The sequence below is a fragment of the Bos grunniens genome, chromosome 17, assembly GCF_055505025.1.
Source record: "Bos grunniens cultivar Pamir isolate PY7600 chromosome 17, Bosgru_T2T1.0, whole genome shotgun sequence".
NCBI classification, from domain to species: Eukaryota; Metazoa; Chordata; class Mammalia; order Artiodactyla; family Bovidae; genus Bos; species Bos grunniens.
Genome location: NC_141181.1, coordinates 48,872,922 through 48,890,523, shown reverse-complemented (window position 1 = coordinate 48,890,523; position 17,602 = coordinate 48,872,922). Strand labels below are relative to the sequence as shown.

The 17,602-nt window shown below is 44.9% G+C and overlaps 1 protein-coding gene across 1 annotated transcript in view; it reads left to right on the top strand.

The window, feature by feature from the left end:
* The window catches only part of TMEM132C (transmembrane protein 132C), a 453,869-nt gene that overhangs the window by 345,821 nt on the left and 90,446 nt on the right, over nt 1-17,602 (top strand). Inside the window, exon 4 of the mRNA XM_086345975.1 lies at nt 16,078-16,261. Coding sequence (XP_086202101.1) covers nt 16,078-16,261 — 184 coding nt within the window. The remainder of the gene's footprint in view (nt 1-16,077; nt 16,262-17,602) is intronic.

Here is a 17,602-nt window from a genome sequence, read left to right as displayed (position 1 = left end):
TGGGAAGAGAACAGGTGGTAGAGAAACAAGAGAGTAGAGTCTAGGCGCACAGGCAGCCACAGTGGTCCAGGAGGAAGATGAAGAGGGCTTGGATTCAGGAGGTCACAGTAAACAGACAGACGTGAATTGACTCCAGATGTCTTCATAAATAAATTCATTTGTAATTTGCATCATTTTTTTAGGCTCCACATATGACTCATGTCATATGATATTTGTCTCTGTCTGTCTGACTTCACTTAGTATGATCATCTCTAGGTCCATCCAAGTGGCACAAAACAGAAACAGACTCACAGACATAGAAAACGAACTTACAGTTACCAAAGGGAAAAGGGTGAAGGGAGAGAGAAGTTAGGAAGCTGGGATTACCATATATACACTGCTGCTGCTGCTGAGTCGCTTCAGTTGTGTCCGACTCTGTGGGACCCCAGAGATGGCAGCCCACCAGGCTCCCCTGTCCCTGGGATTCTCCAGGCAAGAACACTGGAGTGGGTTGCCATTTCCTTCTCCAATGCATGAAAGTGAAAAGTGAAAGTGAAGACTCTCAGTCATGTCCGACTCCTAGCAACCCCATGGACTGAGGCCTACCAGGCTCCTCCGTCCGTGGGATTTTCCAGGCAAGAGTACTGGAGTGGGTTGCCCTTGCCTTCTCCAATATAGCCTTCTGTATAGCACAGGAAACTCTATTTGATACTTTGTAATAACCTCTATGGGAAAGAATCTGAAAAAGCACTGGGCTTTGCTGGTAGCTTGCCTGGAGAATCCCAGGGACGGCAGAGCCTGGTGGGCTGCCGTCTATGGGGTCGCACAGAGTCGGACACGACTGAAGTGACTTAGCAGCAGCAGTAGCAGCAGATGGTAAAGAATCTGCCTGCAATGCGGGAGACTTGGGTTCGCTCCCTGGGTGGAGAAGATCCCCTGGAGGAGGGCATGGCAACCCACACCAGTATTCTTGCCTGGAGAATCCTCATGGACAGAGGATCCTGGTGGGCTACAGTCCATGGGGTCACAAAGAGTCAGACACAACTGAGAGACTAAGCACAGCACGGCACATATGTATATGCATAACTAAATGACTTTGCTATACTCCTGAAACTAACATGACATTGTAAATCAGCTATACTCCAATATAAAATTTTAAAAATGATTTGGTGAAATAAATAAAATGGCAAAAAAGGAGAGAGGGATTTGAAGGCAGAGTCAACAGGATTGGTCAAAGGAGTGAGTAGGGGCAGAGAATGTGGGAAAGAGAAACCAGTCATTGTTTTGTTTGGTGGATTGAAGGTTAGGAGGGTTATGGTCCCACTTACCACAGTGGAGAAAATCAATGATCCAAGGATGACAGTGTAGTAAAGAAATAATAAAACCTGTTTAAAGAACTACAACTCTCAGTATCAAGCATCACCTTCCTCCTTTTAATCTATGTTCTAAGTGGCTGAAGAAGATGGCAAAGAGAAGCTACTTATGCTAAGTCATGTTGCCCCTTCTCTCTCTAATCTCCCCCATCCACTCCATCGAAAGTACTAATGATTTCCTCTCTCCGTAACTTCCATCTCCCCCTTCCATGGTGCCTCCCAATCCAAGCCACCATGACTCTTCTCTTAGGTTATCTCTTCTTCTTCTCCCTGCCCCTCCCGAGCCACTACTTTCTGCTGAACTGCTACTGTTTGTGTGGGACTCGTGTTGGAAGTGGGCTTCCCCTGTGGCTCGGAGGTGACGCAGGAGCTGCAGGAGATGTGGGTTCAATCCCTGGATCAAGAAGATCCCCTGGAGGAGGGAATGGCAACCCACTTCTGTATTTTTGCCTGGAGAATCCCATGGACAGAGGAGGCTGGTGGGCTACGGTACATAGAGTCGCACAGAGTCAGACAGGACTGAAGTGACTTAGCATTCACGCACATGTTAGGAGTGTATGTCAGCTCTTTGCCTGTTTGATCTCTTCCCTGCCCATCCTCCAAACTATTTGCCAGGATCCCTCACCAGCTGAATTATGACTTGCTGCCAAGATGTTAGGATATGTCTATAACCAGCTTCATTGCACTCCAACCAGTCTTCTTTTGATCCTCAAAAGAGCTCCACCCACAGTGTCCCCTCTTCCTAAATTCCCTTGCCTCATTTCCTCTGACTTAACACCCACTCAGAGTTCAGGTCTGAGCTCAAATGTCCCCGTTTTAGGGAAGCCCTCTCTGATCCTCTTGGTTGAGTTATGCCAGTGTCAGGAATTGCACTTGATTGTCCTTAGATCCTAGTCCTCAACACATCTTGCTGTCATCGCCCATCTCTCTGATCCTACAGTAAAGCCAGTCTCAAGAGAAGAGCCTTGGGTTTCTCACTCAGCATCACCACACAGGGGCATTGCCAGGTCTTATAATAGGTGCTCATTAAACATCTGTTGGATGATCACTGACAATGTGTTCTCAGTCGAGCCAAACAATCTGCAGGTTCTGCAGTGGATGTGAGGGTACCTTCTGCTGAGCTGCTGTTGCTTGTGTGGGAGCCGTGCTAGGAGTGTGTGCTGGCTGTTTGCCTATTTGGTCTCAGATCCCTTCCCTGCCCTTCCCTTGCTCTGTGATCCTCCAAACTATTTGCCAGGATCCCTCACTAACTGAATTATGGTGATGTTTAGCCAGTGGGAGGCACCAGTGAGAGATCAAAATAGGATAGAAGAAAGAAGTCAGAATATTTTGCTGTCCTCCCTGCTCCCTTTGGTGTCTCAGGCAGTGGGTCCTTTGTCTCCTTGGCTCTTCTCCTGCTAGGCATTTCTTGACTTGGCTGCAGCTCTCCCCCAGGGACCTAGCTCCTGGGGTCACCAGTTTCTCCCTTTGGTCATTAACCCTGGAAGGAGGAGCATCTTTTCCCATTGATAGTCTCTGACTGCCTTGCCATCTCCCATTTGACCTCTCTGACCCTCCAAAACCTTGACAACTAGAATTAAACCCCCTTTACAGAACTCGTGTCACAGGCTCGGTTTTCTGACTGCTGACCCCAATGCAAAGAGCATCCAGAAGAGTGATGCTTTCTAGAGTCTACTGGGTGGAGCTTCCTGCAGCACAGGGAACCCGGGGCAGAGATGAGGGGCCAGGATGCTAGAACCTGGCTCTGCATATGTGTTTTGGATGGGATTGTGGTCTTGGTGCTTGAAGAGTAAGGTCTCTGTATTTGAAACTATTCCCTTAAAATATGAGAAGAATTTCTCTTTTTTTACCAGTTTTATTAGGATGTAATTGACATGTGCATGCTAAGTGGCTTCAGTCCGACTCTGTGTGACCCTGTGGACTGTAGCCTGCCAACCCCCACTGTGCATGGGATTCTCCAGGCAAGAATACTGGAGTGGGTTTCCATGCCCTTCTCCACAGCAGTGTAAAGGTTCAGGGTATACAACATGATAATTTGACATGCATACATCATGAAACAATGCCCAGAATAGTTTTACTGAACATCTGTCATCTCATATAGATACAACATTAAAGAAATAGAATATATATATATATATTTCCTTTTGATGAGAACTGTTAGTGTTTACTCTCTTAACTTTCATTTATAACATTCAGTAGTGTTAATTTATCATGCTATACCTTACATCCTAGTGTTTAATTATCTTATAACTGGAAGGTTTTTTGACTATATTTATTCAATTCTCCCTCAATCCCTGGCAGAATAATTCTACTTAACTCTGGTTTCACATGGGCATAACCTTGGAAGCTGTATTAGAGAAAAAATGATATCCAGGCGCACCAGAGACCATCTGAAGAGAAGTGAGGAAGGTGTTTTTGAAAAGCACTGGTGTTTTGGAAAAGCTCACCAAGTTATTCTGACATGCAGCTGGGGTTGAAGACATTATATAGAAGAGCAGAGATTGTGAGTATACATTCTTTCAGAATGAGGATGATATGGACCCCAAAACCAGAGAGAAGCGGTAGAGTGAGAATCAGACTACCTTCTCAACTCAGCTGGAACCCCACTTGCTTAGAAAACACCAGGGCAGCGGGATGCTACAGAGGGGAACGGGGACCAGAACAAAGCTGCTCCAAGACATGTCACATCTGGTCAGTCTCCTCCCTGTGTCTTTAGCAAATAAATGAGGAATTGATCAGAGGTTGTAGGAACACTCGAAGAGGTCTCTGAGCCACTGTGGACCACATCACATTCACTTGTGTATCTCAAGTACCAAAGCACATGCCTGGCATAAGAGGGGAGCTTGCTAAGTGCTTGACGGATGGATAAATGGACACACAGGTTGGGTGGTGAGTGGAGCATGCTCCTATTTTCTATTGAAAAATAAAACTTTCCTTTATCCCCTCTAGTCCTTTTAGTCTTGGCTGTTCATGCTGCCACAGAGACCCTCAGCTCATCAATTACAGACATTAACTGTAAATTATACTTTTGCATAGTTAATTCAGCCTCTTCATTATGTATTTAGTGGTGCTCAGCAGGCATAAAATTCAATAGCAAGCTTTGGAGCGGATCCAATTTCTGTCTTCTGTGGTATTTGGAAAAGGCAAAGTTTTAGTAGTGGACCTTGGAGCGTGTCTTTCCTGGAAGGGCTCCAATGGGCTCTGCTTTTTGCTTCTCTCTTGGAAGGAGTTCAGCCCTTCTGGGAAGGCTGATAGCGTCAAAGGCTGCATCTCCCCTCCTCTTCAACTAAGTGGGGACTCCTCCCTTCTTGTATCAAAATGAATTTTAACCTGACTAGTGGAAGGAAAGAAGAGTGTGAATATCAGGGAACCTGGCTTGGGGAGCATCACTCATTCATTATTCATTCAACAAATATTTATTGAGCTTCTCCTGAGGGTCAGCACCATGATGTATCACAAGGATATCATAGTAAACAATGCAGTGTCCTTTCTGTCATGGAGTTCACAGTGGAGAAAGGGTAGAGGGGCAGATGGTGAGGGACCCAATGCATATAAATGTAGAAAGCATTGTGTGATGATGTAGATAAAGTGGATGGCTGAGCCGTGGATAACAGGGTGAAGATAGTGATGAGTGAACCTCAGTGATATATGGGGAGAAGCAGGTGCAAAGGCACTGAAGTAGAGGGGAGCTTGGTGGCTTTGAGTGGAATAAACTAGAGAGAAAAATGGTGGAGAAAGAAATTGGTGCAATAATGAAGAGAGAGGGGCACTGTATTATCAGGAGATGGGAGATAAAAGCATTGCTGATCCTAGGGCCAGGCTAGAATGGTCCTTCAAAAAACACTTACTCTGGGACTCCCCTGGTGGTCCAGTGGTTAGGAATCCACCTGCCAACACAGGGGACATAGGTTTGAATCTCTGGTCTGGGCAGATCTGACATGCTACAGGGCATCTGAGTCCACATGCCACAATTACTGAGCCATCACCTTACAGTCTGTGCTCCACAATGAAGTGAAGAGTAGCCCCCACTTGCCAAACTAGAGAAAGACTGCATGCAGCAACAAAGACCCAGCAGAGCCAACATAAATTTAAAAAGCACTTGCTCCACAATATTTAACTTCCACTAACAAATGTAGTGGGTGTGTTTCCAACCTACAAATCCATTGTGCAAACTGTATATATGTATGTGTGCATATATACAAACTTTATTTCCCTGTCAGTGTATCCAAGGTCTGCCTTAAGCTCCCATTCTGCCTGGAGGCAGAAAACTTAATCTGGTTCATTTCAAGTCTACTAAGACCATCCCCATGGAAAAGAAATGCAAAAAAGCAAAATGGCTGTCTGGGGAGGCCTTACAAATAGCTGTGAAAAGAAGAGAAGCGAAAAGCAAAGGAGAAAAGGAAAGATATAAACATCTGAATGCAGAGTTCCAAAGAATAGCAAGAAGAGATAAGAAAGCCTTCCTTGGTGATCAGTGCAAAGAAATAGAGGAAAACAACAGAATGGGAAAAACTAGAGATCTCTTCAAGAAAATTAGAGATACCAAGGGAACATTTCATGCAAAGATAGGCTCGATAAAGGACAGAAATGGTATGGACCTAACAAAAGCAGAAGATATTAAGAAGAGGTGGCAAGGATACACAGAAGAACTATACAAAAAAGATCTTCACGACCCAGATAATCATGATGATGTGATCACTGACCTAGAACCAGATATTCTGGAATGTGAAGTCAAGTGGGCCTTAGAAAGCATCACTATAAACAAAGCTAGTGGAGGTGATGGAATTCCAGTTGAGCTATTTCAAATCCTGAAAGATGATGCTGTGAAAGTGCTGCACTCAATATGCCAGCAAATTTGGAAAACTCAGCAGTGGCCACAGGACTGGAAAAGGTCCGTTTTCATTCCCATCCCCAAGAAAGGCAATGCCAAAGAATGCTCAAACTACCGCACAGTTGCACTCATCTCACACGCTAGTAAAGTAATGCTCAAAATTCTCCAAGCCAGGCTTCAGCAATATGTGCACCGTGAACTTACAGATGTTCAAGCTGGTTTTAGAAAAGGGAGAGGAACCAGAGATCAAACTGCCAACATCCGCTGGATCATGGAAAAAGCAAGAGAGTTCCAGAAAAACATCTATTTCTGCTTTATTGACTATGCCAAACCTTTGACTGTGTGGATCACAATAAACTGTGGAAAATTCTGAAAGAGATGGGACTACCAGACCACCTGACCTGCCTCTTGAGAAATCTGTATGCAGATCAGGAAGCAACAGTTAGAACTGGACATGGAACAACAGACTGGTTCCAAATAGGAAAAGGAGTATGTCAAGGCTGTATATTGTCACCCTGCTTATTTAACTTCTGTGCAGAGTACATCAAGAGAAATGCTGGACTGGAAGAAGCACAAGCTGGAATCAAGATTGCCGGGAGAAATATCAATAACCTCAGATATGCAGATGCCATGCACCTTACAACAGAAAGTGAAGAGGAACGCAAAAGCCTCTTGATGAAAGTGAAAGAGGAGAGTGAAAAAGTTGGCTTAAAGCTCAACATTCAGAAAATGAAGATCATGGCATCCGGTCCCATCACTTCATGGGAAATAGATGGGGAAACAGTGGAAGCAGTGTCAGACTTTATTTTGGGGGGCTCCAAAATCACTGCAGATGGTGACTGCAGCCATGAAATTAAAAGACGCTTACTCCTTGGAAGGAAAGTTATGACCAACCTAGATAGCATATTCAAAAGCAGAGACATTACTTTGCTAACAAAGGTCCGTCTAGTCAAGGCTATGGTTTTTCCAGTGGTCATGTATAGATGTGAGAGTTGGACTGTGAAGAAGGCTGAGCACCGAAGAATTGATGCTTTTGAACTGTGGTGTTGGAGAAGACTCTTGAGGGTCACTTGGACTGCAAGGAGATCCAACCAGTCCATTCTGAAGGAGATCAGCCCTGGGATTTCTTTGGAAGGAATGATGCTAAAGCTGAAACTCCAGTACTTTGGCCACCTCATGTGAAGAGTTGACTCATTGGAAAAGACTCTGATGCTGGGAGGGATTGGGGGCAGGAGGAGAAGGGACCGACAGAGGATGAGATGGCTGGATGGCATCACTGACTCGATGGACGTGAGTCTGGGTGAACTCCGGGAGTTGGTGATGGACAGGGAGGCCTGGCGTGCTGCAATTCATGGGGTTGCAAAGAGTTGGACACGACTAAGCGACTGAACTGAACTGAAGGCATTTCAGGTTTAAATTCAACTGATAGTCTTTCAAATTCTGTCCCATTTTCTTCAAAATTGACCCAAGTGGGAAGGATGAGGCTTTGAACTGTGAGGGAACCTTAGGTCTTCAGATAATCTGGCTGATATGTTTCATCTACAGTAATGCTGTCTGGTGCTGGGATGTGGTCATGGTTCAGTGCTGATGTTCATGAGGTTTCCATGTTTCTGCCTAGTCTCTGAGGGTGTTTTCCATGACAGGTTTTCCTACAAGATACTAACTTCAGTAACCTTGCCTGGAACCACGTGAAAATTCCATTGCTTTCCTGTACTTCTCAGACTTTAGGAGGCTGGGAAGTGGGGTAGGCTCCTTCTCAGGCCCTCCCTGCTGCTGACATCTCTAGATAATCCTATTTGACTTCTGCTGTACCCTGCTGGAAACATACACGGGAGATGCTAGGGTCCCTTGGGAATCAAGTGAAAGACTTGTATCAGTCAGTGCCATCACGTGTTATCCACTGCTGTGTAACAAACAGTCCCAAATCTACCATCTTGAAACATCTATTATTTCACAGTAGATGGGAATTTCTGGGCAATTCCTCTGTTGGTTTTTCCTAGGCACTTTTATGGAACTGTATTTATCTGATACAATAGTTTGGGGTGGGATAACTGGACCTTGGTCTCTCCACATGATCTTGCATCTGGGTATCTTCATGGCCTAATTGGACTCAAGGGATGGACTCAGTGTTTTCCCTGTAGAATAAGGACCACCATGGCAGCACCAGCAAGCCAACCAGGTGCTAAAGAGCCCAGAGTCTGCTGGGCAGGGTGTAGGTCCAGGGTTATTCCACCTGCTTCTCTGAGGCCCTCTGAGCACCTATACTTCCTAAGGGCCTCCCAGGTGGTACTAGGAGTAGAGAGCCCACCTGCCAATCAAGAGACTCAAGAGAAGCGAGTTCGATCCCTGGGTCAGGAATATCCCCAGGAGGAGGGCATGGCAGCCCACTCCAGTATTCTTTCCTGGAGAATCCCATGGACAGAGGAGCTGGGGAGGCTATAGTCTACCGGGTTGCAAAGACTCGGAAAAAACTGAAGAGCCTACTGCACAGTGTATAAGTCTAGGGTTCTTCTACCTGCATCTCTGAGGCTCTCTTAGCAGCTGCACTTCCAAAAGTGTAACCTAAATTAAGCTATAATTTCAGCAGCTTGAGAAATAATATTTTACATACTCCTCATAATCTTGGGTCCATGTAAGCCTCAGGTTCCACAGCAAGGAAAATAGTAGCCAGCAGGAGTATGTGACCACAACTGAACATTCAATTGTGTGGCCAAGGGCTCCCTGAAGCCCTTGTGGGAGACTTCCACACAGTTGGTGTCTAGAAGAGCTAGAACCTTCCATGCTCTTTCTCTCCACCTAGCAAGGGCACCACTTGGTCCATGCTTTTGTCTGGCTTACCTATGATCCATCTCACCAACTCATCTCTTTTTGTTAATTTTTTAAAGATTTTTTTTTGGATGCAGATTGTTTTTGACGTCTTTATTGAATTTGTTGCAGATTTGTTGAATTTGTTTTATGTTTGGGACTTTTGGCCAAGAAGCATATAGGATCTTAGCTCCCAGACCAGGGATTAAAGCCACACCCCTTGCATTGGAAGGTGAAATCTTAACCACTGGACTGCCAGGGAAGTCCGCATTTCTCTTAGTAATCATGTTAGAGAGTAACATGATTACTCATGTCTCGAGGGTCAGTGTGAGGCTCATATCCAGAACTTTGATTCCAAAAAACATGTGCTCACGCTCACCCACCATACTGAAGAAAGAAAAACAAGTGACAGGATCTAGTCTAGTCAAATTCAAGGGCACAGCAAGATCCATACTGGCTGCCTGGGGAAGATGCTTAGACCAGGACCCAGGGACCTCAGAGGAAGTCTTATCTTTGCCCATCTGCTGTGTTCAGCAAATCCCAAGACACATGGCCTTAGGAGGACAAAGATATACAAGTCCAGTGAGGTTATTGGACAGGAGAAATACTGCTGTAACAAGAGCTACCATTTGATGGATAGTTGCTATTGTATGTATTCAGCTCTACACATGTTCTACCTTTTATCCTTGCAACAGCTTCATAAGGGTGACTTAAGACAGTTAAAGAAACCAGTTTTCCTACCAGTAAAGTTAGGGATTCTTCAACTTTGCTGCATATTAGAATCACCTGGGGGCTTCCCTGGTGGCTCAGCAGTAAAGAATCCACCTGTAATGCAGGAGACTAGGCAGACATGGGTTCGATCCTTGGGTATGGAAGATACCCTGAAGGAGGAAATGGAAACCCACTCCAGTATTCTTGCTGCAAAATCCCATGGACAGAGGAGCCTGGCAGACTGCGTAGTCCACAGGGTCACAAAGAGTCGGACATGACTAAGCATTCATGCACTGACTGAGAATCACCTGGGAAGTCCTTAAGAATCCCAGTTCCCAGGTTCCACTGCAGGCCAGTGAAAGAAGATCCTTGGTGTGGGACCCAGACCTTAGAATCTGTTAAAGCCCCTTCGCCAAATAATAACAGATTGTCATCAAAGTTGAGAACTAGTGGGTTTGTTAGTTCCCATATGGGTTCATTAATGCCCCGTATCACACCCCTACTAAAGAGCAGAGTCAGAATTCACACCCAAGTGTGTCTTATTTCAGAGTCCATTGTTGGAACACCTGTCCGATACAATTGCTGTGTAGACACTAGGAAGCAAAAAAATAATATTAATCATAACCATTTAGGAGTAAAATGCTTGGTGATCACAGAGGGAGAGAGCCCTTTTTGGTGGAGCAGTAATGTTCAACCTTGACCACACATTAAAATCGCCTGAGCTCTAAAAATACTACCATCTGAAGACATCTCTTGAAATTCTGATTCCATTGGTCCAGGGTAGACCTGAATATCATTATTTTTTTTTAATCTCCCCAGATGATCATAACATTCAGCAAAGGTTGAGAGCCCTCGTTTTGTAGAAAGGGAAGGCTCAGGTTACTTCCTTAAGGGTTACAATTCTCCTTTGAAGCAATGTCATTGCATCAATATGATTTGCAGTAAAGTATTCTCTTCCCTCATCCTTCCACATTTGCCTGCGCCTATAAATTTTTAAGCTGTGGGAACTGGGATAGAGAGAAGGGGAAAGAATTTAAGTCTGAGCTCAGTCTAATCCAAGGGTGTCGGGAAACAGGGCAACCTTCAACAGCTTTACCCCTGCCTCTGCCCTTCATCATTATGCATTCTGATTTCTGCCTTGTATGCTAATTGCAGGGAACAGGAATGGAAGAGATGACTCTCTCAATAACAAATCAAATCCTTTCTCACTGTCCTGACATACTGGATTAGGGCATGTTATCTCAGCTCAGCCAATCAGATGTCCCCACTCAGCACTTTGAATGTGGGATTAGTGATGCAAAGCACCAAGGACAGTAGAAAATCTGTTTTGGCATCAGCAGTGGTGTCCCATCTAGAGATGGTTTTGTCCAGGCTTCTCATTATCTTGTAACTTTCCTTTTCTCCCACCTATTCTCCACGTGTTTTTCTCCACACTTCCTAGTAATTAAGTTCCCATTTCTTTGTCAGTCAGCCCAAGGTGTTTTCTGTTACTTGCAACTTGCAGCCAAACTAATATACTTCAGCACTATGGAGAGCTCCCAGAGATTATCAGGGCATTCATGTGGATGGTGGGGTCAATGGAACTATCTAATAAAGCCTTTCCCAGAGGGGATGTATGTGTCCTTTGCCTTCATGAAATACACATGAAATAAAATGAATAAAACAAAGCCTGAGCCAAATTATTCTGTTCTCTAGGAGCTGCTTCCCTATAGTAAGGTTGATTTCTTCATTTTGTTAGTCTCATTTCTTTCTGCAGTCATTAAGCTGCCAAGATTGGCTGATGGCTTTGAAGCTGAAATTCCTTACACCCTATAGTGGGGAAGTAAAGTCCTTTTGGCTTCTTAAGATACACCAAGACTTCATTTTCTTACAAGACAGAGTTCAATAACTAAGAGTTTTGGTAAATTGGATTTCCAGTAGTCCAAACTTTATTGTGACTGTTGGGGGAATTTATTTGTTATTTAGTAAGAGCTTTTTTTAAGCCAGTTTTGAAAATTTCTTTCAAGAGTTACTACAGTAAATCTACACTATTGATTTTGCAAGTGATCGTTCTTGGTCACTCTCTGGAGTCAGTTAAATGTTTAAATTCCTCTCTTTATTACTCCAACGATATCATAAGCCCCATATAGGCTGGCATGAAGGGTTCTTGGTTCCTCCAGGGCAAAAGCTTAACAAAGATTTTGGTTGGCTCAGAGAGGAGGAAAGCACAGCCACAGACAGAATTGCAGACAGACTTCTTTTCTTGGTCCCTTCTGCTGGCAAAATGGATCATACCATGGCATCGTGTCTGGCAGGAATAGCTACTGAGTAAATGCACTGTATACAAATCTGAAGAGATTCCAGTTCATGATGAATGGCAGAGAATCAACATCTACAGTCTGACTTGTTCTCACGGAACTCCTAGACCAGCCCTAGAGGGGCATGTTTTTTTGTTTTGTTTTTTGGCTGTGCTGGGTCTTTTTTGCAGCACATGGGCTCTAGAGTTCTTGGACTCAGTAATTGTGGCATGTAGGCCACTCTAGTTGTGGCGCCTGGGCTGAGTTACCCCACAGCATGTGGGGTCTTAATTCCTGGAGCAGTGATTGAACCTGTGTCCTCTGCACTGGAAGGCAGATTCTTAACCCCTAGACCACCAGGGAAGTTCTTAAAGAGGTATGCTTTAAAGGTGGCTTTAGACCAAATCTAAAGTCACAGAGAAGGAACATAGTGTCAAATCCTGCTAAAATCAGGAAGAACTCACATTTACTGATGTTTCGTAGTTCTGTTCTAAGTGCCTGAGACACATTTGCTCGTTTATTTAATCCTCATATCAACTCCATGAAAAGGAAAGGATTTGAGTTCCCACTTGCCAAGTAGGGAAAAGAGGGTAGAGTTGCCCCAAGTAACCCAGCCAGTAATAAGTGATGCCAGTAACAGGTGACCTTTTGACCTTATGCTCAAAAAGTCTGTTTGGCAGTGGCAGCATAGGGGTCATGACACTGGCTATGTTCCCCTGAAAGAGTCATGGGTCATCTTCTACGGGTTCTACTCTCTACACTTTATGAGAATAGAACCCATAGAGTCACAGATTCTATTCTCTCCTTCCTTTTCCCACTTCCTTTCTTTTTTCATTCTTCAATAAAATACTTCTTGGGATTTCCCTGGTGGTCCAGTGGTTAACAGTCCACCTTCTAGCGCAGGGGACGTGGGTTCCATCCTTGGTTAGGGAATTAAGATCCCACATGCCATGAGGCAGCCAAGCTCTCTTGCTGCAACTACTGAGCCCATGGGCCACAATTAGAGAGACAGCTATAAGCCACTATGAAAGAGCCCACATGCTGAAACTAAGACCCAATGCTGTCAAAAATTAAAATTAAAATAAATAAATATTAAAAAAATAAACTACTCCTTGGATGCCCAATATTTACATGTATCACTGAATGTGCTTTAGCCGTAGTGGTTGCGATATGGAGGAGAGGAGTATCTTAAGGACCAATTTCGGCCCCATAGCCAGCATCGTCACATCCCCTGGGTATACACTAAGGGTCCCATGGACCACAGTTGGGAAATCACCACTCTACATCATATTTAGGTCAGGGGTCTTCCACCCCAAAGACAGAGATAAGTTAAAGGCACGTGGCCAACTCCCCAGCATTATTCTCAGTGTAAGCGTTCCTTCGGGGCCACAATAGGATCTTTGGACAACTGGATTTTGGCCACATGCAGTACTCAAAAAGTGAATTTTATTGAATAGTCTGTCAAATAACCAATAGCTGTGTCCCCCAGCAAGCACAGCCAGTGGCCAGCTCTTCTGAAGATAAGGAGATACCAAGGATGAGTGTTCTTGCTAAGAAGGCAAGGTGAAAACCCCTGAAATGAGAGATGTCTTTAGCCCAGTGAAAGGAGAGGCTGGCCAGAGTGTGCAGGAAGGATGTCTAGAAGTTGAGCAGACCTAGATTCCTGCAGGCCTTACCTGCTGAACCAAGAACTCCAAGAGGTCTCCGAGTTTGGAAACACTCCAGGTTCCAGACACGTCTAGCTCATTTTCCAAGGCAAATAATTCACCCTTTAAAAAAAAAAAAAGTTTGTTTATTTGTCTGTGCAAAGTCTTAGTTGTGGCACTCAAGATCTTCAATCTTCCTTTTGGCGTGTGGGATCTCCAGTTGTGGCATGCGAACTCTTAGTTGCAGCATGCGGGATGTAGTTTTCTGACTAGGAATCTAAGCCAGGCCTCCTGCACTGGGAGCTCAGAGTCTTAGCCACTGGACCACCAGGGAAGTCCCAGTAGTCACCCTTGATGTTGTATAGACCATGACTTGAGGTTCCAGACACTGGGTTGGTTTGCCCTCCCAAAGGGATAGCCAGCATCTCAGAAATTGCTATCCTCAAGGCCCCTCTTCCAGCCCAGAGTACTGGAAGGGAGATTCAGGAGTCCCGCCAGGTGCTTTGGTTGGCACAACAACCTTACTGGTAACCTCTCATCCCAGCCACTGAGCAGGGCTAAGGGTAACAGAGTGAGGAGCAAACTTTCTGGCTTTTGGGCAAGCTGTGAAGATTGAGTACATGCATCCTTAACTGATGATCATCCCCAGCAAAGGGAAGGGTCTCCATCACTCTTGACAGTGGTCCCAGCACATGCTTGAGATACAGTGTTACCATCTTTGGCGTTTCTTTCTTGATGTGCCATGGAAAATCCCCCTCAATTCACCTGAAAGCACAAGGCATGCCCAGTAGCTGCCAGCTGAGAAAAATGCTAACTGTTGGCCCACCACTTCCAATATTCAGCCCAGAGGCAAACAGCACTGGGGGTCCCTCAGCCTGGCTTCAGGGTTTCCCAGGTAACTCAGTGGTAAAGAATCCACCTGCCAGTGCAGGAAACCCGGGTTCCATCCCAGGGTCAGGAAGATCCCCTGGAGAAAGAAGTGGCTACCCACTTCAGTATTCTTGCCTGGGAAATCCCAAGGACAGAGGAGCCTGGTGGGCTATAGTCCATGGAGTCACAACAAAGTCAGAAAAATCTCCCTGGCCCACCCTACAAACCCAGCTATATGCCTGGTATGCTCTTCTTTCTTGTTTCTACCAATATTGATTCTTTTGTTTCAGTAGCTCCAGAAAACCTCTCCCATTTTCTCTTCTCTAACCTCCTAAAACAAGGGCTGGCAAACTTTTCCAGTAAAGGTCCAGATAATGAATACTTTAGGCTCCTAAGGATATATACTACCTGACATAATTACTCAGTCGTGTGCTCATAACACAAAAACAGCCAGAGACAAAATACCAGTAGGCAGGGCTGTAATTCCAAAGAAGCTATTTACAAAAAAACAGGCAGCAGGCTCGGTTTGGCCAACAGACCACAGTTTGTTCATCTCTGCCCAGGAGAAACTCTCCTGGTGTCTTGTAATTCCATACTCAACTCCCCAACTGCATTAGAGCAGAATGTTTTTGAGAGCACAGAGCTGGGAATTGGAAGACGTGATTCTCGCTCAGTCTTGCTCTAACTCGTGTACAACTCTTGGCAACCTCATGGACTGTAGCATGCCAGGCTCCTCTATCTTCCACTATCTCCCAGAGTTTGCTCAGATTCATGTAGGTGGCTCAGTGGTAAAGAATCCTCCTGCCAATGCAGGAAACATGGATTTGATCTTTGGATCAGGAAGAACTCCTGGAGAAGGAAATGGCAACCCATTCCAATACTGTTGCCTGGGAAATCCCACAGAAAGAGTAAACTTTTTGACTAAAGGGCCAGATAATGAATGTTTAGGCTTTAGCCTGGTGGGCTACAGTCCATGGGGTCACAAAAGGGTCAGACACAGTGACTAAAACAAAAACAACAGCAATGGAAACCAGGTAATGGATCTAAAATAATTAAATCTATGGGAGATTCTACATTCAGCTTTTTCTGCCTCTAACTAGCTGTGTGGTTGATGAGCGATTTATGCTACTTAGGCCTTCATTTTGTCATGTGAAAACTAAGATCTTTGTACTGTCGGCCATTTCTGAAGCAGCAGAATTGCTGGGACAAGCTTGCTAAAAATACATATGAAAGAAAAAAGTGAAAGTGTTAGTCCCTCAGTCGTGTCCAACTCTTTGCAACCATATGGACTTTAGCCTGCCAGGTTCCTCTGACCATGGAAATTCCCAGGCAAGAATACTGCAGTGAGTAGCCATTCCCTTCTCCAGGAGATCTTCCTGACTCAGGGCTTGAACTCTGGTCTCCTGCACTGCAGGTAGATTCTGAACGACCAGGGAAGCCGTATCAAGTCCCCGGTGCTATGCCTGAAAAGCATTTGCTTTATCCTTGTATTCTAGTTATAATTGTGAGGGAGTAAGCCAAGGGACTGAAAGGTTTTGCCACCAAACAAAGTCAACTTAAAGCTCTTTTCCTTTGCTCTCTTCCAGAAGCAGCAGTTTATTCAATGAGGTTGTGCAGATGAACTTTGAAATCGCCAGCTTCAGCAGCCTCTCAGGGAGCCAGCCCATCACCTGGCAAGTGGAATACCCACGGAGGGGGACCACGGACATCGCAGTGTCAGAGATCTTCATCAGCCAGAAGGACCTGGTTGGCATCGTGCCCTTGGCCATGGTAAGACTTTTGCGAGCATGGATGCACCTGCATTCAGCTATCTGATTGCACCTTGATGTCCTTCTTAGCTTCCCCAGGATGTTGGCTGCAATTGTTTTATGGGATGTTTGCATTCAAAGTTTTCCATCTTCCTACCCGCTTGGAAGTCGCTACTTTTCATTAATCCAGCCTTTCTCAACTTCAGCTAATTTTATACTGGCTTTATGACATTTGCTATTTTATGACATTTGCTATTCCCCTGTGCCAGATATATAGTATTTACTTACTTTTTCTTCTCGAACTCTACACCAGTTCTTTTTATTTCTGTTCCCCTTTTATAAGGAATCTTTAAGCCACTACATTATTAGGATGAGTGTGGTTTGCTGCTGGTGTAAACCACCCCCAAATCTTAGGTTCCTCATGCAACCTAGGTTGGTCTTGCTTATACCACATGGCTTAGATGATAGGGGGCTCTGTTCCAGGCAGTCCCTCTGGGATCTAGGCTGATGGATATGTCATCATCTTGCAGCTAAAACGGCAGAAACAACATGGCCTTCTTGGAGGCAAAGATACAGGAACAGTCTGAGTCACATGCAAGCTCTTTTAAGCAATGGCCAACAGATTACAAATGACACTTTCACACACATCCTTGGACAGAAGGAGTCCCCATGGCCCCATCAGATTTCAAGAGGTCTGGGAAACATAGGTGCAGAGGAAAAGTTAGATGACTACCCTGGTCTCTGTCTCATTGCACAAGAAATCAACATATAATTGACACAAATAGAACACAGCACAAATACAGTACATTCAAATCCCTGTTTCCAACTTCCCTGTACAGCTGGAAATGAGGAAGGGAGAGAGAATGGTAAGGGGCTAGAAGGATCACTCACCCACGTCTGCCAAGCCCTGAAACTATTCTCAAGAGCCATTCCTAGGCTTGTGCACAAGTGTTAAGACCCCCTTCTAGGAGATGTAAAGATGATGGCATTTCAAAGGCATGGGGAAAGTATTCTAAAGTGTAGCTCCAACTGTTTTTGCCAGAATTCACTTTCACGGACATGGAGTCTGGTGTGGATGTTCAAAAACTAATTTCTGTTCAGCTTTGGTGGCTCAGCCAGTAAAGAATCTGCCTGCCATGTGTGAGACCCTTGACCTGTCCCTGGGTTGAGAAGATCCCCTGGAGAAGTAAATGGCAATCCACTCCAGTATTCTTGCCTGGAGAATTCCATGGACAGAGGAGCCTGACAGGCTACAGTCCATGTGGTTTCAAAGAATGGGACACAACTGAGTGAATAATTGCATTAGAAATTGGAATGAGCAGGCTTTATTGACACTGGGTTAAGAAATATATCATTTAGAATT